This window comes from Oncorhynchus clarkii, chromosome 12 (assembly GCF_045791955.1).
Source record: "Oncorhynchus clarkii lewisi isolate Uvic-CL-2024 chromosome 12, UVic_Ocla_1.0, whole genome shotgun sequence".
Taxonomy (NCBI): Eukaryota; Metazoa; Chordata; class Actinopteri; order Salmoniformes; family Salmonidae; genus Oncorhynchus; species Oncorhynchus clarkii.
The window spans coordinates 67,818,477-67,846,269 of NC_092158.1; the positions used below are offsets into that span (position 1 = coordinate 67,818,477).

General features: G+C 42.0%; 1 protein-coding gene across 2 annotated transcripts; it reads right to left on the bottom strand.

Annotated features, from left to right (window-relative positions):
- Positions 1-27: 27 nt before the first annotated feature.
- On the bottom strand, positions 28-27,710 carry LOC139421093 (chromobox protein homolog 1-like). Of its 2 annotated transcripts, none has more exons than XM_071171627.1 (6): positions 27,501-27,710; positions 25,202-25,360; positions 7,631-7,805; positions 4,414-4,597; positions 4,195-4,289; positions 28-4,085 (listed from the first exon to the last, which is right to left on the bottom strand). In XM_071171627.1, the coding sequence occupies exons 2-6, from the start codon at positions 25,308-25,310 to the stop codon at positions 3,941-3,943; spliced, it is 708 nt and encodes a 235-aa protein (XP_071027728.1). In that variant the 5' UTR covers positions 25,311-25,360; positions 27,501-27,710; the 3' UTR covers positions 28-3,940. The 2 variants fall into 2 exon arrangements, with proteins under 2 accessions (XP_071027728.1, XP_071027729.1); XM_071171628.1 differs by lacking the exon at positions 27,501-27,710 and adding an exon at positions 27,159-27,233 and having other exon boundaries at positions 3,915-4,085.
- Between the last annotated feature and the right edge of the window lie 83 nt (positions 27,711-27,793).

Sequence of the window (27,793 nt, forward strand, 5' to 3'; positions counted from 1 at the left end):
TGTTTCATCAAATTATATGAAACGCCATTGTTAACAAAAAAAGATTTATTGTCCAAAAACATTTATACAAGTAAAAGTAACCACTTTAAATGGTGACATTGATTGAAAGCAAGAAACATGCAATGAGATGTATCTTCAGTAGACACGAGAAAGAGTCAAAGACAAAATAACTAAAAAGGTTACATATGAGCCACTTGTCTAGGATATACTGTGTATATATATATAGAAATCTTCCGGTCTAGTATATTAGAAAAGATATACAGCCCTCTTAGACTTGTAATGTTAAAATGAGCAGTAAAATGCCAATGCAAAATCAATCCAAGGCAACAGGCTCTATACCAGGGCTGTAAAACCCCTGGTACAGGTGGTTGTCTTCAGTACCTCAACATTTAAAATGTTAGTCACGATTAATCAGTTCAATCGATTAACACTTTCATTCAAGCTATTACAATCTGTGATTAAATCAATGACTTAACAATTTAGGATTTTTTTTTTTTTTTTTTTAAGAAGAGGAATATTCAGATGCAGTAGAGCAGTGAACAATTCTGCAATTAAGCCAGCGGTAGCTAAGCCCCACAAACCAAACTCGAATATAATCCACCCACCTCTGAGGGTGTCAGATCTTTAATTGGCAGCTCATTTTAATATAACAGGTCCAGACTGGGCGAGTATTAACATCAGAGCTCAAAGGTAAAGTCTGAAAGTAGAATTAGCTGAGTTGGAGGCCATCATGATCTGGTCTTGCGATTTCTTGGGCAGGAGGCCCATCATCTTTTTTGTCAGTTGTGTGAGATGGATAAGTTGCTAGATTGATCTATATTCACGTGGGCTGTCAACACCTTGAATATATTTACTTTACACTATAAACAGGTCACCATAAAACCGCTGTGTTTACTTTGAGTCACAATATAGACTATACCTAGGGACCAGTCTTTATTTAAAAACAGGGGTTTAGTAAAACAGAGGCATGTGCATAGACCAGGGCATTCCAACCCTGTTCCTGGAGAGGTACTCTCCAATAGATTCCCGTTTTAATTGACCCGATTCAGCTTATCAACCAGCTAATTATGACAATCAGGTGTGCTAGATTAGAGTTGGAGCAAAAATATAAAGGACTGTAGCTCTCTAGGTACAGGGTTGGAGAGCCCTGGCATAGACACTACATTTACCTCTGTGTACACCTCTTGGGAGGGATTTGACACTTGCATTACTGGCTTATGTTGGTTGCATTGCAAGAAAACACTTTCTTTTTTTTTGTCCATCCCATCTTCACAATCACAGCCAACCATAGGCATTGACTGGGCCCAACCCTTCCCACCCCCTTAATCCAAATCCACGTATTTACAGTGCAGTTTGACGGCAATGCCAAACCTCCCAAAAGCCCCCAATCACCTCAAGGAAGCCTGTGAATGGTGAGCATGTACTGCACATGGGAAGAGCTCGACAAGAAAAGCGGGACAGACTATGTGGACGTTATAGTAAATGAAGCTTTCCACCAAAGATGAATCTGAGTGAAAGCCTGTCTTTCGCATCTTCGTCTGTAGCTTCTTACTTATTGCCGGTATGTTATCTGACAGGAAAGTGGATCACACCAATCAAGTTTTATTAGCCATGGGTACGAGCCTACAAACAACTCAGGTTACATAGATCATACTGGTGTTCTACAACAAAGTGAGTTGCTCCATACCAGGGATTCTGTTGGCTAGTAATTCGCCGGCTTTTGGCCAATTAAAAAAAAGTGAAATGCAGATAAATAAAATTGCCGCCGGCCAATCCTCTGTGAGAAGAAAAAAAATCCCATTGAAAAATAATGCTTTTTAGCCCTTTAATTGATGGAAATACCAGTCGATGCAAATGACCGGTCAAGATTATCAGTCTATAGGTTCATTTGCATAATTTGGTGGAATTAAATTGCCGTTTGTGTATTTTCGTTAGTCTTTATGCATCTTATCACATGCACACAGCATACAGATGCAGAGCCTAATTTGAGTGGAAAATCTGTCAGAACAGAGGAGCTGCTGGTACAGCTTCTCAAACAGCGTGTTCCTTGCTGCTGGAGTCAAACGTGCTTTTACAAGCCCAATCATTGCACAACTAAATGCAATCGTGTGTTGAAATAAGATGATGGCCATCATTAAAAATAGCTACTATTTAATTTCTTAACTGGCAATAGAAGCGCCCTTATTTTAAGTGCCTAGGCAACAATATGCAGGCTTCAGCGCGTCACACACCACTTAGCAATGAAATGGAGGCAGTATGCATTTTTTTTTTAAAAACTTAATTGTTTGAAACCTGAATGTTTTACTTCATATTATGAGGCATGTCTTCCCTTGCTTCAAAGTAGCCTAGCCAACATCCGACCGTAGAAACGTGAAGGCAATTTAGAGTTCCGTATGCCATTGAAACCAGCAGCCTATTTCTCTCATTTTCAAATCAACTTTCTGTCATTGTCCAGTATTGAAAGTCACAATCCTAGTCATATTAGCAACCCATTCTAGTTGTTGCATCTTTAGATTAAGAGGGGAGATCAAATGGATATTTTCATCCCATGAAACCGCTCACAATTGCATTACGGAACAAACATTCGCGAAGTGTGAAGAAATAATAGTTGATCAACATTTTAAGCTAAACGTTCTGATCGGTAGCATCCGCCTCATTGCTTTAAATGTTTCTGTTTTGTTTTATGTAGCCTAGGCCTACTGGTTGGATGAATTTGGGATCTGTCGTCCCACAACTGTCCCAGAATCTGTTTGGAGTAGACCATTTCTTTCTCGCACAGAACGACAAGCTGACCAATAAATAGGTTTATTGTTCCACTGTGGGGGATAGTAGACTGACATAGGCAGGTGATTTTTGCTGTTCGTTACTCGTCTTGTTGGCTGAGGACAAGTACACGTGGACAGTTGTTCTAAACATCTTCAAAGTGCGCATTGGAATTCGGTAAGGATGCACGCCGTTGCGTCCTCCATTTGCATGTTCTTTTTAGATGAATCACCATCACGTAAAAGTGATCTCTGTCATTCGGAGCACCGTGGCTGTACGCCCTAAGCAGGTTACGCACACAATTCATATGGGTCGGGAAAATGTCTCAAATGTCCGGTAAATTAAAATGCTGCCAGTCAAATGTCCAGCACCACATTTTCCTAACGGAAACCCTGCTTCACACCATTGTTCACAACTCTATACACCTATGCGTAACACTTAAAGACCAGAATCTAGGTTAACTCCAGTCTGAACATCCAAAACACTCAAATAGAATCCTTCTTAGATCGCTCTCATAACCAAATAAAACCACAACTATTTACACATTATATGATAATGATATGGCAAGGGAGGGCAGGTGCCAACACTTAAAACGTCGAAAGAGAAACAAAAAGCACTGCAAGTTGCTCGATGAGGGATGTGTAGGTACAAGATAATGTTCTGACTAGAAATCAACTTCAACATTTCACACAGGAAAACTGGAAATTAAGATTGGCTATTTCAATTGAATTAGCGGAGAACGTTTGCTGGATCATGTTTTGGAATCTGACCCTTCCATTTTGTAAACTCAGCTGCTGTAGTGATACCTCGCTCACTCAAGTGTATTTCGACAAAAGCTTTTCTGAGGCGAAGCTACAGTAAGAGGAGCTGGTGATTTTAAAGCAATTCAGTGCTCAGGGACTGAAAACTACATATCCCATGGTCCTAGCTGATAAGACCCAAAAGTGAGGCCTGATAAAGTGATCTTGAGACTTACGAGTTCTATTTACCCATGCCCCCCAACCCACCTCCTTGACAAGTCTTCCCATCATCCCCACCCATCTGTCAACCTCTGTTTTAGTTTCAACAGTCCGGGTTTGTAGAATGAAGCTTTTGAAACAAATCAGCTTCTCTGTCCCTCCCCACCACTCTAAACCCCACCCTCTGTACCCCCTTCCCCTTCATCCTGGACCTGTGGCTAGTTCTTATCATCCTTCTTCTCTTCCTCCTCAGTGGGGTAGGAGTGCCATGTCAGACGCTCCTCGTAGAAGGATATGACCACCTGTGGACATTTAATGTTGGCCTCCTTGGCCGGCACCAGGTCCGCCTCATCACTGTTCTTCCTGTGGAGACAGAATTTAAGGGTGAAGCCACTTAAACCAGTTGTATGTCCCACTCTCCCAGTAACATATAGCGAAAAGTGTCAAAATCCCAATGCTGCCCAGAACTCACCATTTCATGAGGAACATCAGCTCTCCACTGGAGTCTGTGGCTCCAATGATCCGTTCGGGGTCAAGTCCACGAGCAAAGCCTCTGGGCTTCTCTGCCTGTAAGAATGATAGATAAGGAGAGCGACGGAGAGAAGGGGGAGAAGGTTCAGTACAGGACTACGTTCACGGTCTATGGTTTCAGGCATGTTCTTTAATATTGAAGCGAAGTACAGGTTCTCACCTCATCTTTCCTCTTCTTGGGCCTGCCTTCTTCACCCCCTGCCTCTGTGTCGGACTCACCAGCTTTCCTCTTGCCACCAGACTCTTTCTTGTAACTTTCTTTTTTGTTATGATGATTCTGCATGTACTCAGCAATCAGGTCAGGGCAATCCAGGTTGTCCTGCGGTTCCCATGTATTGTCCTCACTGTGGTAAACAAATAGTGTAAAAAGGTCCATTTATACCTGGGCTACAACCATCAGATTCCGTTTCAACCCCCCCTCCCCAGCCCATGGCCCAACTAACAATTGAGGTCAGTCCGATGTTATAAAAGTGCATGAAAAAAAAGGGGCAGGGCCCAGTGTGGCAGGACTACCACGGCAACACTGGAAGACGAAGTAGTAAAACAGACAGATGCCAAATATACAGCAGCTGAAGACCAACCAAGTCACAAGTCACTGTGTCACCATGGACCAGAAAAAGTTGGAAGTGTTTGAGATGGCTATTGACTTTTTGTCGAACGATGAGAACAACCAACAAGAGCAAAAACAGCCAACAAAAAGGAAAGGAGATTAGGTAGCAGGCTTTGGCTTATGCAGTGCCAAGAACAAAGAGTAGGGCCCTATTAAAAATCTACGATATGGAGAACCCGGACAGAATCCAGACATTAAAATGGAATTCAACGACAAACATGTATTTAACTTAGGACATCAACTAAATGTATTGTATTAATTAGAACATTTATTTACCCAAGATTATAATAAAGACCTGAACAAATAGCCTACGGGATTCATATTTTCCGTTAACTTAGAAGAGGCAACGGTGCGGAAAAGCCCCTGTGCGCGCGCGTTTGTCTACCACAAAGCCATTAGCGATGATGTGATTTACAACCGTCTTCTGGCAGATGGAAAGACCTTCCCAAAAACATTCTCATTTAAATGTTAACTACAACAGTAGTCTGTGCCTACCTGGCAGAATTGATTATTTGCATGAATCCAGTAGTGATTTGTTTAACAAATCTGAAATACTGTGTGCTATAGGTATTTTGCTGGTGCCAGATTGCACACTTGAATATAAAGGGTATCTACACCCAAAAATGTAAATGTCTTAGATTTTTCCCAGACCTCAAGTGGTCTCCTGGTATGGTTTAAGCATTGTTGTGTACATACATCCAATTTTGTTGTTGTTTTATTTAAAAAATGTGCTTTGTTTGGAGCGAAAAATTGAAGAACTGGGAAAATCGGAGGGGGGGGGGGGGGATTAACGGAATTAGGTAAAAAAATATATATATAACATTTTTAGAGTGCCCTAAAGGAGCCTACGCAAACTTTTGTCAGGAGCTGAAGTTGGGTGATGTAGCCCAGTTCCATAATATTTCCCAGCTGGTGGAGTTGGTGGCCCCTCTAATCGGGAAGCAAGACACTAACTTCAAAAGACAGCAATTCTGCGATTCCTGGCAACTGGCGAGCGATAGCTGTCCTAATGTTTAAATGTTTGATATTAGATTGTCACGGTGCCTAAGAGACAACCATGAAGACAAGTAAAAGCTAGCCAGCTGACTATGTATGCTCATTTGCTAGCCACACAAAACATGTAAACAATATGTTAGCTAGCATTATTTAAAATGTTTCTTGCAGCTATATTTCTAACGTTTGGTGTTGGCTAGCATGTGGGCATATATAGCCAGCTGGCTTCATGGTTGACTTTTTCTCACAATGCCCATATAATGTTCTGAGCTCTTAAATGCTAAATAAAACACAAGTGTATCTTTTAGCTAGTTAAGTTTGCAGCTAGCTGGGTTGACTTGTTGTCTTGGTTTGTAACCCTTATTTGGTAATCAGTGTCTTTGTGCAGGTGAGACCTACAAGAGCCTGTCCTTCCAATTTTGTATTGGACATGCAACAGTCTCTAAAATCATTCCAGAGACTTGCAAAGACTCTTCCTAGAGCTGGCCCCCTAGCCAAACTGAGCCATCGGGGGAGAAGGGCCTTGGTCAGGGAGGTGATCAAGGACCCAATGGTCACTCTGACAGAGCTCTAGAGTTACTCTGTGGAGATGGGAGAATTTTCCAGAAGGACAACCATCTCTGCAGCACTCCACCAATCAGACCTTTAAGGTAGAGTGGCCAGATGGAAGCCACTCTGCAGTAAAAGGCATGACAGCCAGCTTGGAGTTTGCCAAAAGGCAACAAGACTCAGACCATGAGAAACAAGATTCTCTGGTCTGATGAAACCAATGAAACCAAGATTTAACCAAGATTTAACTTTTTGGCCTGAATGCCAAGCGTCACAGCTGGAGGAAACCTGGCACTATCCCTACAGTGAAGCATGGTGGTGGCAGCATCATGCTGTGGGGATGTTTTTCAGCGGCAGGGACTGGGAGACTAGTCAGGATCGAGGCAAAGATGAACGGTGCGAAGTACAGATAAATTCTTGATAAACCTACTACAGGGTGATCAGGACCTCAGTGAAGTGAAGGTTCTCCTTCCAACAGGACAACAACCCTAAGCACACAGTGAAAACAACACAGGAGTGGCTTCGGGACAAGTCTCTGAATGTCCTTGAGTGGCCAAGCAGGAGCTCGGACTTGAACTCAATCGAACATCCCTGGAGAGACTTGAAAATAGCTGTGAAGCAACGCTTACCATCCAACCTGACAGAGCTCGAGAGGATCTGCAGAGAGGAATGGGAAACACTCCCCAAATACAGGTCTGCCTAGCTTGTAGTGTCATACCCAAGAAGAATCAAGGCTGCAATCACAGCCAAAGGTCCTTCAACAAAGTACTAAGTAAAGGGCCTGAATACTTAAGTAAATGTGATAGAAATGTATACAAAATAAAATAACTAAAAACACGATTTTGCTTCATCAAGTAACAAAATATGGAAAAAGTAAAGGGGTCTGAATACGTTCCGAATGCACTGTACTTTGCCAACCGCTGGCAAGTGTTCCACACGACCACTCGTCTTAAGACAGAGACCGTGGAAACCATTGTTGACCTTGCACAACATGCTCTGTGAGGAAAACGGAAACCAATATGCCCGGCCTGTTGCAGATCCAGAGGGCCCAGTGGGTATGACAAATCCTGTTGCATGGTGACAAGACCCGCAGCTACACTACCCCATGGGTACCAATAAAGAGATGAAAAATTATAAACCAATAAATGTACACAGGATTGTATGTAATGTATGCCAACGTAATTTATATGTGACTAGCATTACAAGCATTACATTCTTCACTCACTCTGAGAAGCCTTTCCATTTGAGCAGAAACTCAACGCGTCCCTTTACCACCCGTCGGTCCAGCACCTTCTCCACCACATATTCCTCCTCCTCTTCCTCTACCACCTCCTCCACCTTCTTCTTGGTCTGCTTCTTGCCTGCTGTTGCCGCCAACTTGACCTCTTCCTTGAGGGGCTCTGGTGAAGGGGAGGAGTGCAGAACAGTTTGGTTAGACTTCATAGACTTTGTTCACGGATATAAGTCCGAATGATTATGGTCACACTTCACTACGGTCAGGTTGAGTCATGTTACACAGGTGGGAATCGTCCCAAAGACATTTGTTGGACTTGCTTTGCCAATCAAAATACAAATTATGTAATTTCTGCAATTAAGCAGCAGTTCCAGCATGGCAACCTCAGGGATGCAAACTGGTGAGGGCCCAAAAAGGTGACTTATTTTTTTTTAATTGCATTGAAAACATGCAACAACAAAACAAAATCCCTGCTAGGATGAAGGCAGGTTTTAACTAATTAAACAACAAAGAATATGATCTACATGATTAGTCTCTGTGTAAAATAAAGTGGTTAATGTGAACCTAACTCAGCTAAAACATGTAAGCAATCCAATGTTATTTGTTGCCTAGACTTTACCGCAAATGACACGCAAGTAGTGAGAAAAAAACAATACAGTAATATTGCAGTTAGCCTTGACAGCCTTTATAATAGAACACTTGTGACCACACACCTATATTGCAGTTGGGGAAAAAACATCTTAAAGTAGAAATAGAATGAAACACACAGGCATTCTATTTTTGCTCTATTATAGTGGCCACTATAGTAGATGATCAAGTGCACAAGGCTACATGCGTGCAAAAATTACATTAATTGAGTTAAAAATATATATATAATCCCCCCTCACACACACATTACTGGCAAGTTCAACACAACAAAAGCAATATATTTGGGCTACATTGCACATCATACAATTTCTGCATGTGGGCATATGTTCTACAATGTGCCAGAAAAAGTGAGAAAGAGGGAAAGTGTGTGGTGTTCCTTTCACCTCTATAGTGGCATCCAGCTTAACCCATGCCCAGCTACACTTGATCCCTGAATTCACTTGTTTAATGAGCAATGCCTCATTCTCACCTAATTCTCTCATTCTGAAAACTAACCACATACTGTAGAGGGAAAACATGCGTTAACAGATAGTGGTTAATTCGTTAACATTTCACACAGATTACCAGGATCCAGTAAGCAAAGTTAACACAACGTGAGGAACGGCAAGGAGTCGTAAAACAGTTAATACTATAGCGAATTGGTTAGGTTACTAATGTTAGCTCATCTGATGTTGCTGACTTTATTAGCCAGCTCATTTTCACACAAACTCAATTATTTGATCAGTTAAGTTGGCTAATGTTGCTCAACATTTATCTGGCTAGCTAACGGAGAATTTGACCCAGCTAGCAAGATACTTAACAATGCTAATAATACTTGTTCCACCCCACTTTCTACCTCACCTCAAACTTTCCAAATGCCAGTTGGTTTTCGGATACAGCTCATGAAGTACGCATCATCACCTCCTCACCCCCGTCTCCGTGGTCAGGCAGCTCACCTAACGTTAACTCTTCGTTATCGTTCAGGGGACGAGCTGCTATAACTGCCTTTCTACTCTATGCCGTCTTTCCAGATCACGCACCGATGTTGAAACTCGCAAATTGGTTGTCTCTGCAGTCGCTTGCTGCGCTGCATTCTGATGTTATGTAAACCATTGGCTGAGCCTTTGATGCAGCCGGTATTGCTCAAAAAGCACATCACTCGTTGGCTTACAGCCGAAAGGTGACTAGTTTTCGTCCCTGCAACCTTCGTACCTTTTAATTATCAACCCTGTTTGCCAACCCTTTCTTCATTACAGCTCATGGAATTGTAGAGGACTATGCAGAGACGGGTTCTCTGACGTAGGCTTCAGTGTGCCTCAAGATCTCTGGATCTGAATCACTAACATCTGACTGATCCACTTTCAATTGGTTTTTTGTAACTCTGTCAATATAACCAAACCATGGCGATGAGTTTCTGTATTCAAAAGAGAGATCCTCCAACTGACCCTCGTGGATTTGTTTTTAGAGGGAGTTAAATTAGTTTGGTATTCTCCTGGGGTAGTTTTAAGGTGTCCGGTATGGGGACTTGACCCAAGGATTGAACATTTCAAGGACATATAAAAATATATCACTCTTGACCCAAACTGCCACAGACCTATATCTATCCTACCATGCCTTTCTAAGGTCTTCGAAAGCCAAGTCAACAAACAGATTACCGACCATTTCGAATCTCACCATACCTTCTCTGCTATGCAATCTGGTTTCAGAGCTGGTCATGGGTGCACCTTTGCCACGCTCAAGGTCCTAAATGATATCTTAACCGCCATCGATAAGAAACATTACTGTGCAGCCGTATTCATTGATCTGGCCAAGGCTTTCGACTCTGTCAATCACCACATCCTCATCGGCAGACTCGACAGCCTTGGTTTCTCAAATGATTGCCTCGCCTGGTTCACCAACTACTTCTCTGATAGAGTTCAGTGTGTCAAATCGGAGGGTCTGCTGTCCGGACCTCTGGCAGTCTCTATGGGGGTGCCACAGGGTTCAATTCTTGGACCGACTCTCTTCTCTGTATACATCAATGAGGTCGCTCTTGCTGCTGGTGAGTCTCTGATCCACCTCTACGCAGACGACACCATTCTGTATACTTCTGGCCCTTCTTTGGACACTGTGTTAACAACCCTCCAGGCAAGCTTCAATGCCATACAACTCTCCTTCCGTGGCCTCCAATTGCTCTTAAATACAAGTAAAACTAAATGCATGCTCTTCAACCGATCGCTACCTGTACCTACCCGCCTGTCCAACATTACTACTCTGGACGGCTCCGACTTAGAATACGTGGACAACTACAAATACTTAGGTGTCTGGTTAGACTGTAAACTCTCCTTCCAGACCCATATCAAACATCTCCAATCCAAAGTTAAATCTAGAATTGGCTTCCTATTTCGCAACAAAGCATCCTTCACTCATGCTGCCAAACATACCCTTGTAAAACTGACCATCCTACCAATCCTCGACTTTGGCGATGTCATTTACAAAATAGCCTCCAATACCCTACTCAACAAATTGGATGCAGTCTATCACAGTGCAATCCGTTTTGTCACCAAAGCCCCATATACTACCCACCATTGCGACCTGTACGCTCTCGTTGGCTGGCCCTCGCTTCATACTCGTCGCCAAACCCACTGGCTCCATGTCATCTACAAGACCCTGCTAGGTAAAGTCCCCCCTTATCTCAGCTCGCTGGTCACCATTGCATCTCCCACCTGTAGCACACGCTCCAGCAGGTATATCTCTCTAGTCACCCCCAAAACCAATTCTTTCTTTGGCCGCCTCTCCTTCCAGTTCTCTGCTGCCAATGACTGGAACAAACTACAAAAATCTCTGAAACTGGAAACACTTATCTCCCTCACTAGCTTTAAGCACCAACTGTCAGAGCAGCTCACAGATTACTGCACCTGTACATAGCCCACCTATAATTTAGCCCAAACAACTACCTCTTTCCCTACTGTATTTAATTTATTTATTTATTTTGCTCCTTTGCACCCCCATTATTTTTATTTCTACTTTGCACATTCTCCCATTGCAAATCTACCATTCCAGTGTTTTACTTGCTATATTGTATCTACTTTGCCACCATGGCCTTTTTGCCTTTACCTCCCTTATCTCACCTCATTTGCTCACATTGTATATAGACTTGTTTCTACTGTATTATTGACTCTGTTTGTTTTACTCCATGTGTAACTCTGTGTCGTTGTATGTGTCGAACTGCTTTGCTTTATCTTGGCCAGGTCGCAATTGTAAATGAGAACTTGTTCTCAACTTGCCTACCTGGTTAAATAAAGGTGAAATAAATAAATAAATAAAAATATACAGGTTGGGCAAAGGATAAGAGGCGTCAAAGCCAATGAAAGGTTTCGGTCAGTTTATTTGGATAGAATCTGTGGAGCATCTACAGATGGTCTATCAACAAACGGTTCATCTGTTGATAAGCAACTGCATGCTAAGGTTAGGTTTAAAATAAGGGTTAGGGTAAAGTTTACGTTTAGAGTTAGGATAAAGGTTAAGCTGAGCAGATCATTTGTCTAAATGTTACTGATAGAGCATCTACAGATAGACTACAGACTATCCGAAAAAAAGAATAACCAAGGTTTATGAAACTATAAATCCACATCTAGCTTGGACCATAATGTTAAAGAGCTGGACTGCACTAGAGGTCGACCGATTATTCGGAATGGGCCGATTAATTAGGGTCGATTTCAAGTTTTCATAACAATCGGAAATCGGTATTTTTGGACACATTTTTTTTTTTACACCTTTATTTAACTAGGCAAGTCAGTTAAGAACACATTCTTATTTTCAATGACGGCCTAGGAACGGTAGGTTAACTGCCTTGTTCAGGGGCAGAATGACAGATTTTTACCTTGTCAGCTCGGGGATTCAATCTTGCAAACTTACAGTTAAACTAGTCCAACGCTCTAACCACCTGATTACGTTGCACTCCACGAGGAGACGCGAATGCAGTAAGAAGCCAAGGTAAGTTGCTAGCTAGCATTAAACGTATCTTATAAAAACAATCAATCATAATCACTAGTTAACTACACATGGTTGATGATATTACTAGTTTATCTAGCGTGTCCTGCGTTGCATATAATCGATGTGGTGCGTATATGCAAAAAAGGACTGTCTTGCTCCAATGTGTACCTAACCATAAACATCAATGCCTTTCTTAAAATCAATACACAAGTATATATTTTTAAACCTGCATATTTAGTTAATATTGCCTGCTAACCTGGCTCGTTGCGAACTCTGAAGACTATTTCTTCATAACAAAAACAGCCAACTTCGCCAAACGTGGGATGATTTAACAAAAGCGCATTTGCGAAAGAAGCACAATCGTACCTAGCCATAAACACCAATGCCTTTCTTAAAATCAATACACAGAAGTATATATTTTTAAACCTGCATATTTAGCTAAAAGAAATCCAGGTTAGCAGGCAATATTAACCAGGTGAAATTGTGTCACGTCTCTTGCGTTCATTGCACCAGGAGTCAGTGAATATGCAACAGTTTGGGCCGCCTAATTTGCCAGAATTTTACGTAATAATGACATAAAAATGGAAGGTTGTGCAATGTAACAGGAATATTTACAGTTATGGATGCCACCCGTTAGATAAAATACGGAACAGTTCCTCATTTCACTGAAAGAATAAACGTCTTGTTTTCGAGATGATAGTTTCCGGGTTCAACCATATTAATGACCTTAAGCTCGTATTTCTGTGTGTTATTATGTTCGAATTAAGTCTATGATTTGATAGAGCAGTCACTGAGCGATGGTAGGCACCAGCAGGCTCGTAAGCATTCATTCAAACAGCACTTTCGTGCGTTTTGCCAGCAGCTCGTCGCTGTGCTTCAAGCATTGCGCTGTTTATGACTTCAAGCCTATCAACTCCCGAGATTAGGCTGGTGTAACCGATGTGAAATGGCTAGCTAGTTAGCGGGGTGCGCGCTAATAGCGGTTCAAACGTCACTCGCTCTGAGACTTGGAGTGGTTGTTCCGCCGCAGTATTTGTGGAGCAATGGGTAACGCTGCTTCGAGGGTGGCTGTTTTTGATGTGTTCCTGGTTAGAGCCAAGTAGGGGCGAGGAGAGGGACGGAAGCTATACTGTTACACTGACAATACTAAAGTGCCTATAAGAACATCCAATAATCAAAGGTATATGAAATACAAATCGTATGGAGATAAATTGTCCTATAATTCCTACAACCTAAAACTTCTTACCTGGGAATATTGAAGACTCATGTTAAAAGGAACCACCTGCTTTCTTTGTTCTCATGTTCTGAGCAAGGAACTTAAACGTTAGCTTTTTTACATGGCACATATTGCACTTTTACTTTCTTTTCCAACACTTTGTTTTTGCATTATTTAAACCAAATTGAACATGTTTCATTATTTATTTGAGGCTATATTGATTTTATTGATGTATTATATTAAGTTAAAATAAGTGTTAATTTTGTATTGTTGTAATTGTCATTATTACAAATAAAATATATATTTTTTTAAATAATACAAAATAATTGAAAACAAAATTGGCCGATTAATCGGTATCGGCTTTTTTTGGTCCTACAATAATTGGTATCGGTATTGGCGTTGAAAAATCATAATCGGTCGACATCTAGACTGCACCCTGTCTTTCAAAGATAATTGTTAAAAATCCAAATAACTTTACAGATCTTCATTGTAAAGGGTTTAACCTCTAGTGACTCCCCATCCCGCATGAGGGAGCGTAATCATCGACTGACACTAATTAGCATAACGCAACGGACATAAATATTCCTAGAAAATATTCCTATTCATGAAAATCACAAGTGAAATCTATTGAGACACAGCTTAGCCTTTTGTTAATCACCCTGTCATCTCAGATTTTCAAAATATGCTTTACAGCCAAAGCTAGACAAGCATGTGTAAGTTTGTCGATAGCCTAGCATAGCATTTTGTCCAGCTAGCAGCAGGTAACTTGGTCACGGTAATCAGAAAAGCAATCAAATTAAATAGTTTACCTTTGATGAGCTTCGGATGTTTTCACTCACGAGACTCCCAGTTAGATAGCCAATGTTCCTTTTTTCCCAAAAATAATATTTTTGTAGGCGAAATAGCTCCGTTTGTTCTTCACGTTTGGCTGAAATCGCCCGGAAATTGCAGTCACGAAAACACAGAAAAATATTCCAAATTAGCTCCATAATATTGACGGAAACATGGCAAACATTGTTTATAATCAAACCTCAAGGTGTTTTTCAAATATCTATTCGATAATATATCCACCAGGACAATTGGTGATTCAGTAGGACCGATTGGAATAATGGCTACCTCTGTATTTTACGCGAGAATCACTCTGGGAGCCATTAGTTGACCAGTTGCACAATGTAGCCGCTTACGGGTATTCTTCAACATAAATGCGTAAAACTACGTCACAATGCTGTAGACACCTTGGGGAATACGGAGAAAAAGTAATCTGGTTGATAGCCCATTCACTGCTCAATAGGGACGCATCGGAACGCAGCGCTTTCAAAACATGAGGCACTTCCGGATTGGATTTTTCTCAGGCTTTCGCCTGCAATATCAGTTCTGTTATACTCACAGACAATATTTTTACAGTTTTGGAAACTTTAGAGTGTTTTCTATCCTAAGGTGTCAATTATATGCATATTCTAGCATCTTGTCCTGAGAAAATATCCCGTTTACTACGAGAACGTTATTTTTCCAAAAATGAAAATACTGCCCCCTAGTCACAAAAGGTTTTAAACACTGTTTCCCATGCTTGTTTAATGAACCACAAACAATTAATGAACATGCACCAGTGGAACGGTGGTTAATTAAGACACTAAAAGCTTACAGATGGTAGGCAATTAAGGGCATAGCTATGAAAACTTGGGACACTAAAGAGACATTTCTACTGACTCTGAAAAACACCAAAATAAAGATGCCCAGGATCCCTGCTCATCCATGTGAACGTGCCTTAGGCATGCTGCAAGGAGGCATGAGGACTGCAGATGTGGCCAGGGCAATAAATTGCAATGTCCATACTGTGAGACGCATAAGACAGCACTACAGGGAGACAGATGGACAGCTGATCGTCCTCGCAGTGGCAGACCACGTGTAACGACACCTGCACAGGATCGGTACATCCGAACATCACACCTGCGTGACAGGTACAGGATGGCAACAACAACTGCCCGAGTTACACCAGGAATGCACAATCCCTCCATCAGTGCTCAGACTGTCCCCAATTGGCTGAGAGGGGCTGGACTGAGGGCTTGTAGGCCGGTTGTAAGGCAGGTCCTCACCAGACATCACCGGCAACAACATCGCCCATGAGCACAAACCCACCGTCGCTGGACCAGACAGGACTGGCAAAAAGTACTCTTCATTGACATGCCGCGGTTTTGTCTCACCAGGATTGATGGTCGGATTTGCGTTTATCGTCAAAGGAATGAGCGTTACACCGAGGCCTGTACTCTGGAGTGGGATCGAGGTGGAGGGTCTGTCATGGTCTGGGGCGGTGTGTCACAGGATCATCAGACTGAGCTTGTCGTCATTGCAGGCAATCGTAACGCTGTGCGTTACAGGGTAGACATCCTCCTCCCTCATGTGGTACCCTTCCTGCAGGCTCATCCTGACATGACCCTCAAGCATGACAATGCCACCAGCTATACTTCTCGTTCCGTGTGTGATTTCCTGCAAGACAGGAATGTCAGTGTTCTGCCATGGCCAGCGAAGAGCCCAGATCTCAATCCCATTGAGCATGTCTGGGACCTGTTGGATCGGAGAGTGAGGGCTAGGGCCATTCCCCCAGAATCATCCGGGAACTAGCAGGTGGGGTAACATCTCACAGCAAGAACTGGCAAATCTGGTGCAGTCCATGAGGAGGAGATGCACTGCAGTACTTAATGCAGCTGGTGGCCACACCAGATACTGACTGTTACTTTGATTTTGACCCCCCCCCCCTTTGTTCAGGGACATATTATTCCATTTGATAGTCACATGTCTGTGGAACTTGTTCAGTTTATGTCTCAGTTGTTGAATCTTGTTATGTTCATACAAATATTTACACATGTTAAGTTTGCTGAAAATAAATGCAGTTGACAGTGGGGATGTTTTTCTTTTGCTGAGTTTATATGATTCATGGATATCTGAAATCTGAGGACAAACGGGATTGTGTAAAGGATGATGATCAAAGCAAACAGTAACAGATGAGTGCATAGTTGACAAATGTGTGTGGAGGGTGGACACAATGCAGTACATATTAGGCTGGGTAACACTGTTGAGTTGCACAAGACGTGAAAAGCAGCGTTGGTTTGCTGTCTTCCTGTATTGAACAGATAGACCCGTCTACAATTTGATCGATTATTAACGTTTAAAAATACCTGAAGTTGTATTTCAAAAGTAGTTTGAAATATTTTGGCAAAGTTTATAGGCAACTTTTGAAATATTTTGTAGTGACGTTGCGTTTTTTGGAAGCTGTTTTTTTAATGGATCAAACAAGTCAAATAAATGGACATCTGGATATATATGGACGGAATTAATCGAAGAAAAGGACCAATTGTGATGTTTATGGAACATATTGGAGTGCCAACAAAAGTAGCTCGTCAAAGGTAATGCATGTTTTATATTTTATTTCTGCGTTTTGTGTAGCGCCTGTAGGGTTGAAATATGCTACCCTCTGTTTACTGTTGTGCTATCATCAGATAATAGCTTCCTATGCTTTCACCCGAAAAGCCTTTTTAAAATCTGACATGTTGGCTGGATTCACGAGTGAGGCTTTAATTGAGTATCTTACATGTGTGATTTAACGAAAGTTTGATTTTTATATCTTTTTTATTTTATTTGGCGCGCTGCATTTTATCTGTTTTTTGCCCAAGTGGGACGCAACCGTCCCCTATACCATAAGAAGTTAACTGACTTGCCTAGTTAAAGTTTACACACACTGACCAAAAAGTTATTTTGTTGGCATTTGCATATATCCCCATTACCAGTAAAACATAATCAAAACCTATTTCTTTCACTTACTTGCTATGTTGTTCAGTCATTTCATTCTCAACCAGGATTTCTATGGAACACTGTTTGGGTCTTTGCATGTCAAAAAAGATACGTCAAATAACACTATTTGACGTGACAAATAAGCTTGTTGACCAATCAGGACCTGAATAGGACTGCATGTCACATAATAATTTAACATGTTCATAATTTTAGTTATTACACTATCACTCGTATTTCATGTCACAACGATTCACCAATACGTATGCTATGATGCTGGTATAGTTGTCTCGCACAACTACAGTGCTGGTCAATAAAAAAGCTAGCTAGCTCACAGATTTAAACAATGTTCTTCCCCAAAAACATATCAAAACGACACTCTGTTTCAGTAGCTATAGTTAGCTAACTATATAGCTAGGTGTCATCTAAAATAACCCATCTATGTGAAGCTAGCCACAATAAGGATTAGAATGTGGTCAAGAGTTAGAACAATGACTGTCTGTTCCGTGGTACAAACGAATCAGACTCGCTAGAATGCTTATCTACACGAGAAAACCTTGACTCGTAAATTATATTAAATTGGTAGGGAGACGGATGTGGGAAGGCTTGAGATACAGCCTTTGTACTGGAACGGAGATGGCACGGGTTGGGGCTGGAACTAAGGACGTCATTTTCAGTTTATAACCTGTGGTAAAACTATATAGTGTTCAGTACTCTCGTGAATAAAGGCTGCTATTTGACTTTAAGACCGGGCTCTGTTTATTTCTATAAAATAAGGGTCATACAAATTCTTATGAATTGACAGTGTTAAATTATAATTGGGAATTAAAACAGAGGAATTAAATTCCTTCAATTGTTTCTTGTCAACCTATGTGTATTGAACACTACTCCTGAGGAAAAACAATACTGTCTTGGAGTCTGATAACTGAGGAGGACGTTGGAAAAAAATATATTGGGTATTGAGTAGCCGGTTACCCCACGACAGAGAACGGTTGATTGTCAAGAGCAATGAGTTCCATTATCTTGGCATTAATGGATTTCGCCTTTACTCTTTCAAATGACTGCTCGACTTGTTGACTGCTCGATCAACACAGCAGACATTGTGGGCTAGGTCAGGAATGCTGTGTTGCAGGTTCAGCGCAAAATTTTACATTGCGTCATTACATCATGTACCTAAGTTATATAAATATGCACGTCAGCTTTGACATCAGTTTTTCACATTGGCGTTAAACTAGACATTGGGCCGATACCGATGTCATTTTTAGCTAATATCATCCGATTCCGATATGTTCACCGATATATCGTGCATCCCTAATTTAAACTATTTATTTGAAAATGTTTTATTAGATTTGAAAATTTGTAGCTACTTACAGTGCCTTGCGAAAGTATTCGGCCCCCTTGAACTTTGCGACCTTTTGCCACATTTCAGGCTTCAAACATAAAGATATAAAACTGTATTTTTTTGTGAAGAATCAACAACAAGTGGGACACAATCATGAAGTGGAACGACATTTATTGGATATTTCAAACTTTTTTAACAAATCAAAAACTGAAAAATTGGGCGTGCAAAATTATTCAGCCCCCTTAAGTTAATACTTTATAGCACCACCTTTTGCTGCGATTACAGCTGTAAGTCGCTTGGGGTATGTCTCTAAGTTTTGCACATCGAGAGACTGACATTTTTTCCCATTCCTCCTTGCAAAACAGCTCGAGCTCAGTGAGGTTGGATGGAGAGCATTTGTGAACAGCAGTTTTCAGTTCTTTCCACAGATTCTCGATTTGATTCAGGTCTGGACTTTGACTTGGCCATTCTAACACCTGGATATGTTTATTTTTGAACCATTCCATTGTAGATTTTGCTTTATGTTTTGGATCATTGTCTTGTTGGAAGACAAATCTCCCTCCCAGTCTCAGGTCTTTTGCAGACTCCATCAGGTTTTCTTCCAGAATGGTCCTGTATTTGGCTCCATCCATCTTCCCATCAATTTTAACCATCTTCCCTGTCCCTGCTGAAGAAAAGCAGGCCCAAACCATGATGCTGCCACCACCATGTTTGACAGTGGGGATGGTGTGTTCAGCTGTGTTGCTTTTACGCCGAACATAACGTTTTGCATTGTTGCCAAAAAGTTCAATTTTGGTTTCATCTGACCAGAGCACCTTCTTCCACATGTTTGGTGTGTCTCCCAGGTGGCTTGTGGCAAACTTTAAACAACACTTTTTATGGATATCTTTAAGAAATGGCTTTCTTCTTGCCACTCTTCCATAAAGGCCAGATTTGTGCAATATACGACTGATTGTTGTCCTATGGACAGAGTCTCCCACCTCAGCTGTAGATCTCTGCAGTTCATCCAGAGTGATCATGGGCCTCTTGGCTGCATCTCTGATCAGTCTTCTCCTTGTATGAGCTGAAAGTTTAGAGGGACGGCCAGGTCTTGGTAGATTTGCAGTGGTCTGATACTCCTTCCATTTCAATATTATCAGTCACTTGGTGTTTGTTTACAAGCACACAAAGACGAGAGGCCGGAGCCTTGTGAGTCACTCGCTGTCGTACAGCATGGGCCAGGTGATATAATATATATGGAATTCACAGCTAAATGTTTGCCAACTAGATATCTTATAACTATTAAGGGCTCTCGAGTGGTGCAGCAGTCTAAGGCACTGCATCTCAGTGTAAGAGGCGTCACTGCAGTCCCTGGTTCAAATCCAGGCTGCATCACATCCGAACGTGATTGGGAGTCCCATAGGGTGACGCACAATTGGTCCAGCATTGTCCGGGTTTGGCCGTCATTGTAAATAGTAATTTGTTCTTAACTGACTTGCCTAGTTAAATAAAAAGGTTAAATTGTTTTAATTATATATAAAATATAAAATGTTCTAAATGCTCTGCAGTTTTGCAATTGGTTTGATAATTCAGTAGCTTGTTAGCTATCTAGCTAAGTGGTTAGATTCTTCCAAAATCAAGCATTCACTTGTTAACAGCAGAGAATCCCCTCCTGGATCAAGAACCTTGCTGGCTAATATTTGTTATTCGTGTGCAGCAAACTGTGTATCATTTGAGTTACTTGTATAGTTTAGGTCAGAAACTGTACAAAATAGCGCCCAAGCCTAGCACATATCCCCCTAATCTTGTCAAGGTGGGCAGCCAAGTCAGAGAGAATCCTCTGGATGCCCCACGCAAAAATATTGAGGTAATTCCTGTTCTAGAGCAGAAGCGCTTGTTTAGGTTCAACTTTTGAAGAATGACGCAGGCTACATTACATATTCAAGAATTGGAGGTGAGTAGGAATGCAGAGGGAAAGATCTCAATTGCATAATCTTTGCATCCTCTCTCCTTCTCAAAACCCATTGGATGAGAAAGCCAGTGGTCTCTCCCCTCTGACATTATCCTCCAATGGGTTTTGCGAAGGAGACGAGGAGAGGACGCGAGCATTATGCAATTGAGATCTTCCAGAGGTGCTTTCCACATGGAGTGGAGAAACATCAACAAATATGGCACTGACTGCCGTCAGTGTAGCTAGCTAGCATGATAGCCTTATCTAGCTAACCTTATCTAGCTAGCTAATGTTATCGGTTGTTGCTAGGTCTTTTTAACTACACCGTATTCAAAAGATTAGCCAAGTGGCTAGGGCTGGTTCTGGATTTGTCATAAGCATTTACAGAAAGAAACCACTATCTGTGGCAAAGTTATCTATTGTTGATTCCAAAGTTCTGGGATTTTCCATAAAATTGTGACTGCTGATCCACCATAGAAAGATTTAAGTTGAAGCTCCTTTAATATGGACAACTATGAAAGGTTTAGAGACATGTTTTTCTACATTGTAATGGACACAGACAGTGCAATATTTGGTTGGTGGGCTGCAAACACGCATTGGCTGCGTTACAGCCAAGCAAAATCAGCAATTTACTGTGTTAAATGAGGCCTCACCTCCTGGCTACACTAGAGACCATATCCCCCCCCGTGCATCCCGCAAAGGCGGAGGTGTTGCTAACATTTACGATAGCAAATTTCAATTTACAACAAAAAAAAAGACGTTTTCGTCTTTTGAGCTTCTAGTCATGAAATCTATGCAGCCTACTCAATCACTTTTTATAGCTACTGTTTACAGGCCTCCTGGGCCATATACAGCGTTCCTCACTGAGTTTCCTGAATTCCTATCGGACCTTGTAGTCATAGCAGATAATATTCTAATCTTTGGTGACTTTAATATTCACATGGAAAAGTCCACAGACCCACTCCAAAAGGCTTTCGGAGCCATCATCGACTCAGTGGGTTTTGTCCAACATGTCTCTGGACCCACTCACTGTCACAGTCATACGCTGGACCTAGTTTTGTCCCATGGAATAAATGTTGTGGATCTTAATGTTTTTCCTCATAATCCTGGACTATCGGACCACCATTTTATTACGTTTGCAATTGCAACAAATAATCTGCTCAGACCCCAACCAAGGAACATCAAAAGTCGTGCTATAAATTGACAGACAACCCAAAGATTCCTTGATGTCCTTCCAGATTCCCTCTGTCTACCCAAGGACGCCAGAGGACAAAAATCAGTTAACCACCTAACTGAGGAACTCAATTTAACCTTGCGCAATACCCTAGATGCAGTTGTACCCCTAAAAATTAAAAACATTTCTCATAAGAAACTAGCTCCCTGGTACACAGAAAATACCCGAGCTCTGAAGCAAGCTTCCAGAAAATTGGAACGGAAATGGCGCCACACCAAACCCGAAGTCTTCCGACTAGCTTGGAAAGACAGTAGCACTGAAGGTGGTAAATGACATTTTAATGGCATCGGACCGAGGCTCTGCATCTGTCCTCGTGCTCCTAGACCGTAGTGCTGCTTTTCATACCATCGATCACCACATTCTTTTGGAGAGATTGGAAACCCAAATGGCTCTACACAGACAAGTTCTGGCCTGGTTTAGATCTTATCTGTCGGGAAAGATATCAGTTTGTCTCTGTGAATGGTTTGTCCTCTGACAAATCAACTGTAAATTTCGGTGTTCCTCAAGGTTCCGTTTTAGGACCACTATTGTTTTCACTATATATTTTACCTTTTGGGGATGTTATTCGAAAACATAATGTTAACTTTCACTGCTATGCGGATGACACACAGCTGTACATTTCAATGAAACATGGTGAAGACCCAAAATTGCCCTTGCTAGAAGCATGTGTTTCAGACATAAGGAAGTGGATGGCTGCAAACTTTCTACTTTTAAACTCAGACAAAACAGAGATGCTTGTTCTAGGTCCCAAGAAACAAAGAGATCTTCTGTTGAATCTGACAATTAATCTTAATGGTTGTACAGTCATCTCAAATAAAACTGTGAAGGACCTCGGCGTTACTCTGGACCCTGATCTCTCTTTTGAAGAACATATCAAGACCATTTCAAGGACAGCTTTTTTCCATCTACGTAACATTGCAAAAATCAGAAACTTTCTGTCCAAAAATGATGCAGAAAAATTAATCCATGCTTTTGTCACTTCTAGGTTAGACTACTGCAATGCTCTACTTTCCGGCTACCCGGATAAAGCACTAAATAAACTTCAGTTAGTGCTAAATACGGCTGCTAGAATCCTGACTAGAACCAAAAAAATTGATCATATTACTCCAGTGCTAGCCTTTACACTGGCTTCCTGTCAAAGCAAGGGCTGATTTCAAGGTTTTACTGCTAACCTACAAAGCATTACATGGGCTTGCTCCTACCTATCTCTCTGATTTGGTCCTGCCGTACATACCTACACGTACGCTACGGTCACAAGACGCAGGCCTCCTAATTGTCCCTAGAATTTCTAAGCAAACAGCTGGAGGCAGGGCTTTCTCCTATAGAGCTCCATTTTTATGGAACGGTCTGCCTACCCATGTCAGAGACGCAAACTCGGTCTCAACCTTTAAGTCTTTACTGAAGACTCATCTCTTCAGTGGGTCATATGATTGAGTGTAGTCTGGCCCAAGAGTGGGAAGGTGAACGGAAAGGCTCTGGAGCAACGAACCGCCCTTGCTGTCTCTGCCTGGCCGGTTCCCCTCTTTCCACTGGGATTCTCTGCCTCTAACCCTATTACAGGGGCTGAGTCACTGGCTTACTGGGGCTCTCTCATGCCGTCCCTGGAGAGGGTGCGTCGCCTGAGTGGGTTGATTCACTGATGTGGTCATCCTGTCTGGGCTGGCGCCCCCCCCCCCCCCCCCCCCCCCCCGGGTTGTGCCGTGGCGGAGGTCTTTGTGGGCTATACTCAGCCTTGTCTCAGGATGGTAAGTTGGTGGTTGAAGATATCCCTCTAGTGGTGTGGGGGCTGTGCTTTGGCAAAGTGGGTGGGGTTATATCCTTCCTGTTTGGCCCTGTCCGGGGGTGTCCTCGGATGGGGCCACAGTGTCTCCTGACCCCTCCTGTCTCAGCCTCCAGTATTTATGCTGCAGTAGTTTATGTGTCGGGGGCTAGGGTCAGTTTGTTATATCTGGAGTACTTCTCCTGTCCTATTCGGTGTCCTGTGTGAATCTAAGTGTGCATTCTCTAATTCTCTCCTTCTCTCTTTCTTTCTCTCTCTCGGAGGACCTGAGCCCTAGGACCATGCCCCAGGACTACCTGACATGATGACTCCTTGCTGTCCCCAGTCCACCTGGCCGTGCTGCTGCTCCAGTTTCAACTGACCTGAGCCCTAGGACCATGCCCCAGGACTACCTGACATGATGACTCCTTGCTGTCCCCAGTCCACCTGACCGTGCTGCTGCTCTAGTTTCAACTGTTCTGCCTTATTATTATTATTCGACCATGCTGGTCATTTATGAACATTTGAACATCTTGGCCATGTTCTGTTATAATCTCCACCCGGCACAGCCAGAAGAGGACTGGCCACCCCACAAAGCCTGGTTCCTCTCTAGGTTTCTTCCTAGGTTTTGGCCTTTCTAGGGAGTTTTTCCTAGCCACCGTGCTTCTACACCTGCATTGCTTGCTGTTTGGGGTTTTAGGCTGGGTTTCTGTACAGCACTTTGAGATATCAGCTGATGTACGAAGGGCTATATAAATACATTTGATTTGAATGACTTTGCTCATGATGCAAGACGCAAATGAAATGCAACCACACCCTAAGCGCATCGGACACGAACACCAATACAAATGTAACAACACAACAAAATATATAACAAGTTCCTTGAAATTTTCATTATAGGATATTGTGGTTTCTAGCTGCACCAATCAAAGCAGTGGAGCGTGTTGTGAAGCAATGGGAAAATGAGTCTTGCCGCAGGTGGACAGAGAATTCTTGTGTGAATCTAAGTGTGCGTTCTCTAATTCTCTCCTTCTCTCTTTCTTTCTCTCTCTCGGAGGACCTGAGCCCTAGGACCATGCCCCAGGACTTCTTAAGACCAATGGAATAGTCGAAAAAGAGCAAACCCCGCACACCGTGCCTTGCAAAACGAATTCACCCAAAACTTTAGTGGTCAAAACCATTCAACTTGGGGCGACGGGGAAATCAGGGTCCCAAAATGTTTTTGTTTTTTTACAGACTAGCTAAAAAATAAGTCAAACTTACAAATTCTCCAATAGATTATGATAATTTGCTGGTTAAAATGTGGAGATGCAAAAACACCACCTAACTTTGCAGGTTTTTCTTATTATTAAACAAATGCCAAGCTAGTTGATTGTAACATTCAAATAAAACCCAGCCCTGAAAAAAAAATGTAGACTGAAAAGTATTAGCACGTCATCTCATAGGGGAAAACACATGGCAATGACACGGAAAGTAGATACCACTTCGGATTTCCCACTTCAAGCCAAAATATATCATACATTGACTAAGGCAATCAACTTAAATCCTTGTGCGACATCATGGGTAAGCTATGTTCATTGTCTTTTACCCCCCCCCCCCCAAGTGAATTTTCACTTGTGTGCATTTAAATTCTGCCGAAGCTGGCCAGTCCACCACTCAACCCTATGGCATTCATAAAACAGAAACAATGGATTACCGTTTGCATTAGTAGAAACTTGATCTACACCTTCAGTGGTAACACCAGTAGTTACACTAGGGATCACATCGCTAGGGGCTTCTGTAGCGGTAGCAGTAGGCTCACTCATTTTCAGGCTGGGAGGAGGCAGTGGAACCAGTGGGTTCCTTGTCAACAGAGCTAAACAGGGCGAGAAGGGGGGGGGGGGGGTTATGGATCAGAGGCATAAGGGGGAAATCACAGATGGAAGTAGAAAATGGCATTGGTAGGAAGAACACATGGTATCGTCTCTCAGTCAATCGACTACTAACGTGTAATGCATGCATACCACTACAGCACAGATAGAACAATGAGACAGAACAATGAGACAGATGTTTCATCGGATGTATAAATGTGAAGCAACCAGCTGGCATTTCCACTCACCACCAAATATGGTGATGAGAGGAAGACCAGTGGTCGGCAAGTGGGAGAAGATGGAGCGAGATGGATTTTGGCCATCATCCTGCTAATTTTCTCATCTATAAAACATTTGATCTCAATACAGTTGTGACCAAAACTAGAATCTGTTACAAACAGAATGGACTAAGTTATGTAAACTTTATCCTTTGCTGGGCTCTCCCTAACATAAATATGCAAATACATGCTAGAAAGCGCCAATAAGATCTCGCTAGCTCGTGCTTGGCTCAGCCAAACTCCTTGCTTGTTCTGCCTATGATTCATTTGCACCTATTGGAAAACAGGCTGTGGTCTATCTTGGGTCAGTTATTTGTTTTAAATCTTTGACTACAGTTCCTACTATGTGGTCAGTACTAAAACGCATGGAGCGGCGATATGTTTCTATTAAAAGAGCTGGCATGCATTGATTGTACTTCAAGTCTGCAACTAATGCAAACAAATACACAGAAAAACACATTTGACGAGAATCACTCTCGGTTTGTCATCACTATTTACAGACATATTTATGACTACAGTCTAAATGATGGTACACTGTTGGTGCGATTCCCAGAGGAGAGCCCTAGGGGTTGGTGCCCGTCTCAAATACATGATCTAGGCAGGGGGTAGGGACTACACGAGTTCTTGAACATTCTATTGGGCTGTAGCCTTGACTTGGTGTAGACTAATGCACACCTACCAATATCGTAGGAAAGTTTAAAATGTCAGAAGCACAATCATTTCAATCAAACCAGCAATCATGCAGTCAAACACATAACATGACATGAGACTCAGCAGGTGAAGGGGTCAAGTTTCAAATCTAGACAATGCACAGTCATGCCACATACAGTTCAATCAACTAAAGCACACAATCACTACAAACCACTGGCAGAAAACAACATGGTGAGAACAAGAAGGTCTGGAGGAAGAAAGGGGGGTGGCACACACATCCTGGTTCTTATCCTTTAGAATACACAACACCAAGAAAACGCTTACCCCCACCCCCTCTTAACTGAACATTGGGGTAAGCTGGTAAAACATCACTATCATACAAACACTGACAACGCAAATGTATTAAAAACATAATTAAATAGGACATCGTTTTTCAGTGTCATATTTTGTAGGCTAAACAACGCATTTGAGTGGCAGCGTTGATGTGCAATTCAACAGCTTATTTAAAAATGTAAGTAATTTCAAGAAGGTGATGATTTCTGATTCCATTGCCCTATTTGGGTAGAATTGAGTTTAGGTGCACGCTGCAGTTCGCTGGTGGCTTTAACGTTAACAGACAATGCCAATAAATGATGCAAATGTAGCCACTTGTAAATCGATGCAAATATATTTGTATCATAAGCAGTAATTTCTTTGCTACCGCACGTTTCCTCTCTTTTATGATTAGCCAATTCGACGAGACACATTCCTGCTTGAAAGAAGGCAATGAAATGTAGCAACCTAATCGTTTTCCTACATCAATAATAACGGGCAATCACGCAATGCAACAAAATAACAACATGGTCAAACACGGTAACTGTAAAGGGCTAAGCACAATTGCAATGTATTAACCAACCCGTTCCCGCAGCCGTTTCACATGGTGGTGCTAGGGTTTTTTCCCCCCAGAGCTCTGGAGACGGAATGACTAACGTTAGTCGTCCATGTTGACCTGAATCATAGCACGAGCAATCTACACGACCTCGCGCGAAATCAATGTAAGTGAATACTCAAAAGCAGAATCCGCATGCAACAATGTAGCAAGATGCACATTGCAGGGTCAATATATTGGCCTATTGAAATGTGCTTATCGCGCATTGTGCATAATAGAAGGTTAACGCTGGGGGGGGAGAAAACCGCTAAAGCGCAGAAGGCTATGGTGAAGTAACTAGCCACTTACCTTTACAGAGAATTGACTCGAATGAATGAATGGTCGGAAATTTTGTTAATTTTATAAAATGGATACCAATGATTTATCTAAACAATTTTAGTGCTTATCTTATATAAATATCAGCTTGTAAACTCTATTTTAAAAATACTCTTCTCGTTTAAGCGTAAAGCTACAGACAAAAGCCATCCAGTGCCTCCTTCGTACCCGCCAACTCCGGCCGAGCGTGGCTACGCAGCGTGTTATTGTATGGCACCATGGGAGATGAAGTCTTTAAACATTTTATTTTTCTTTCTTTTCTCTAT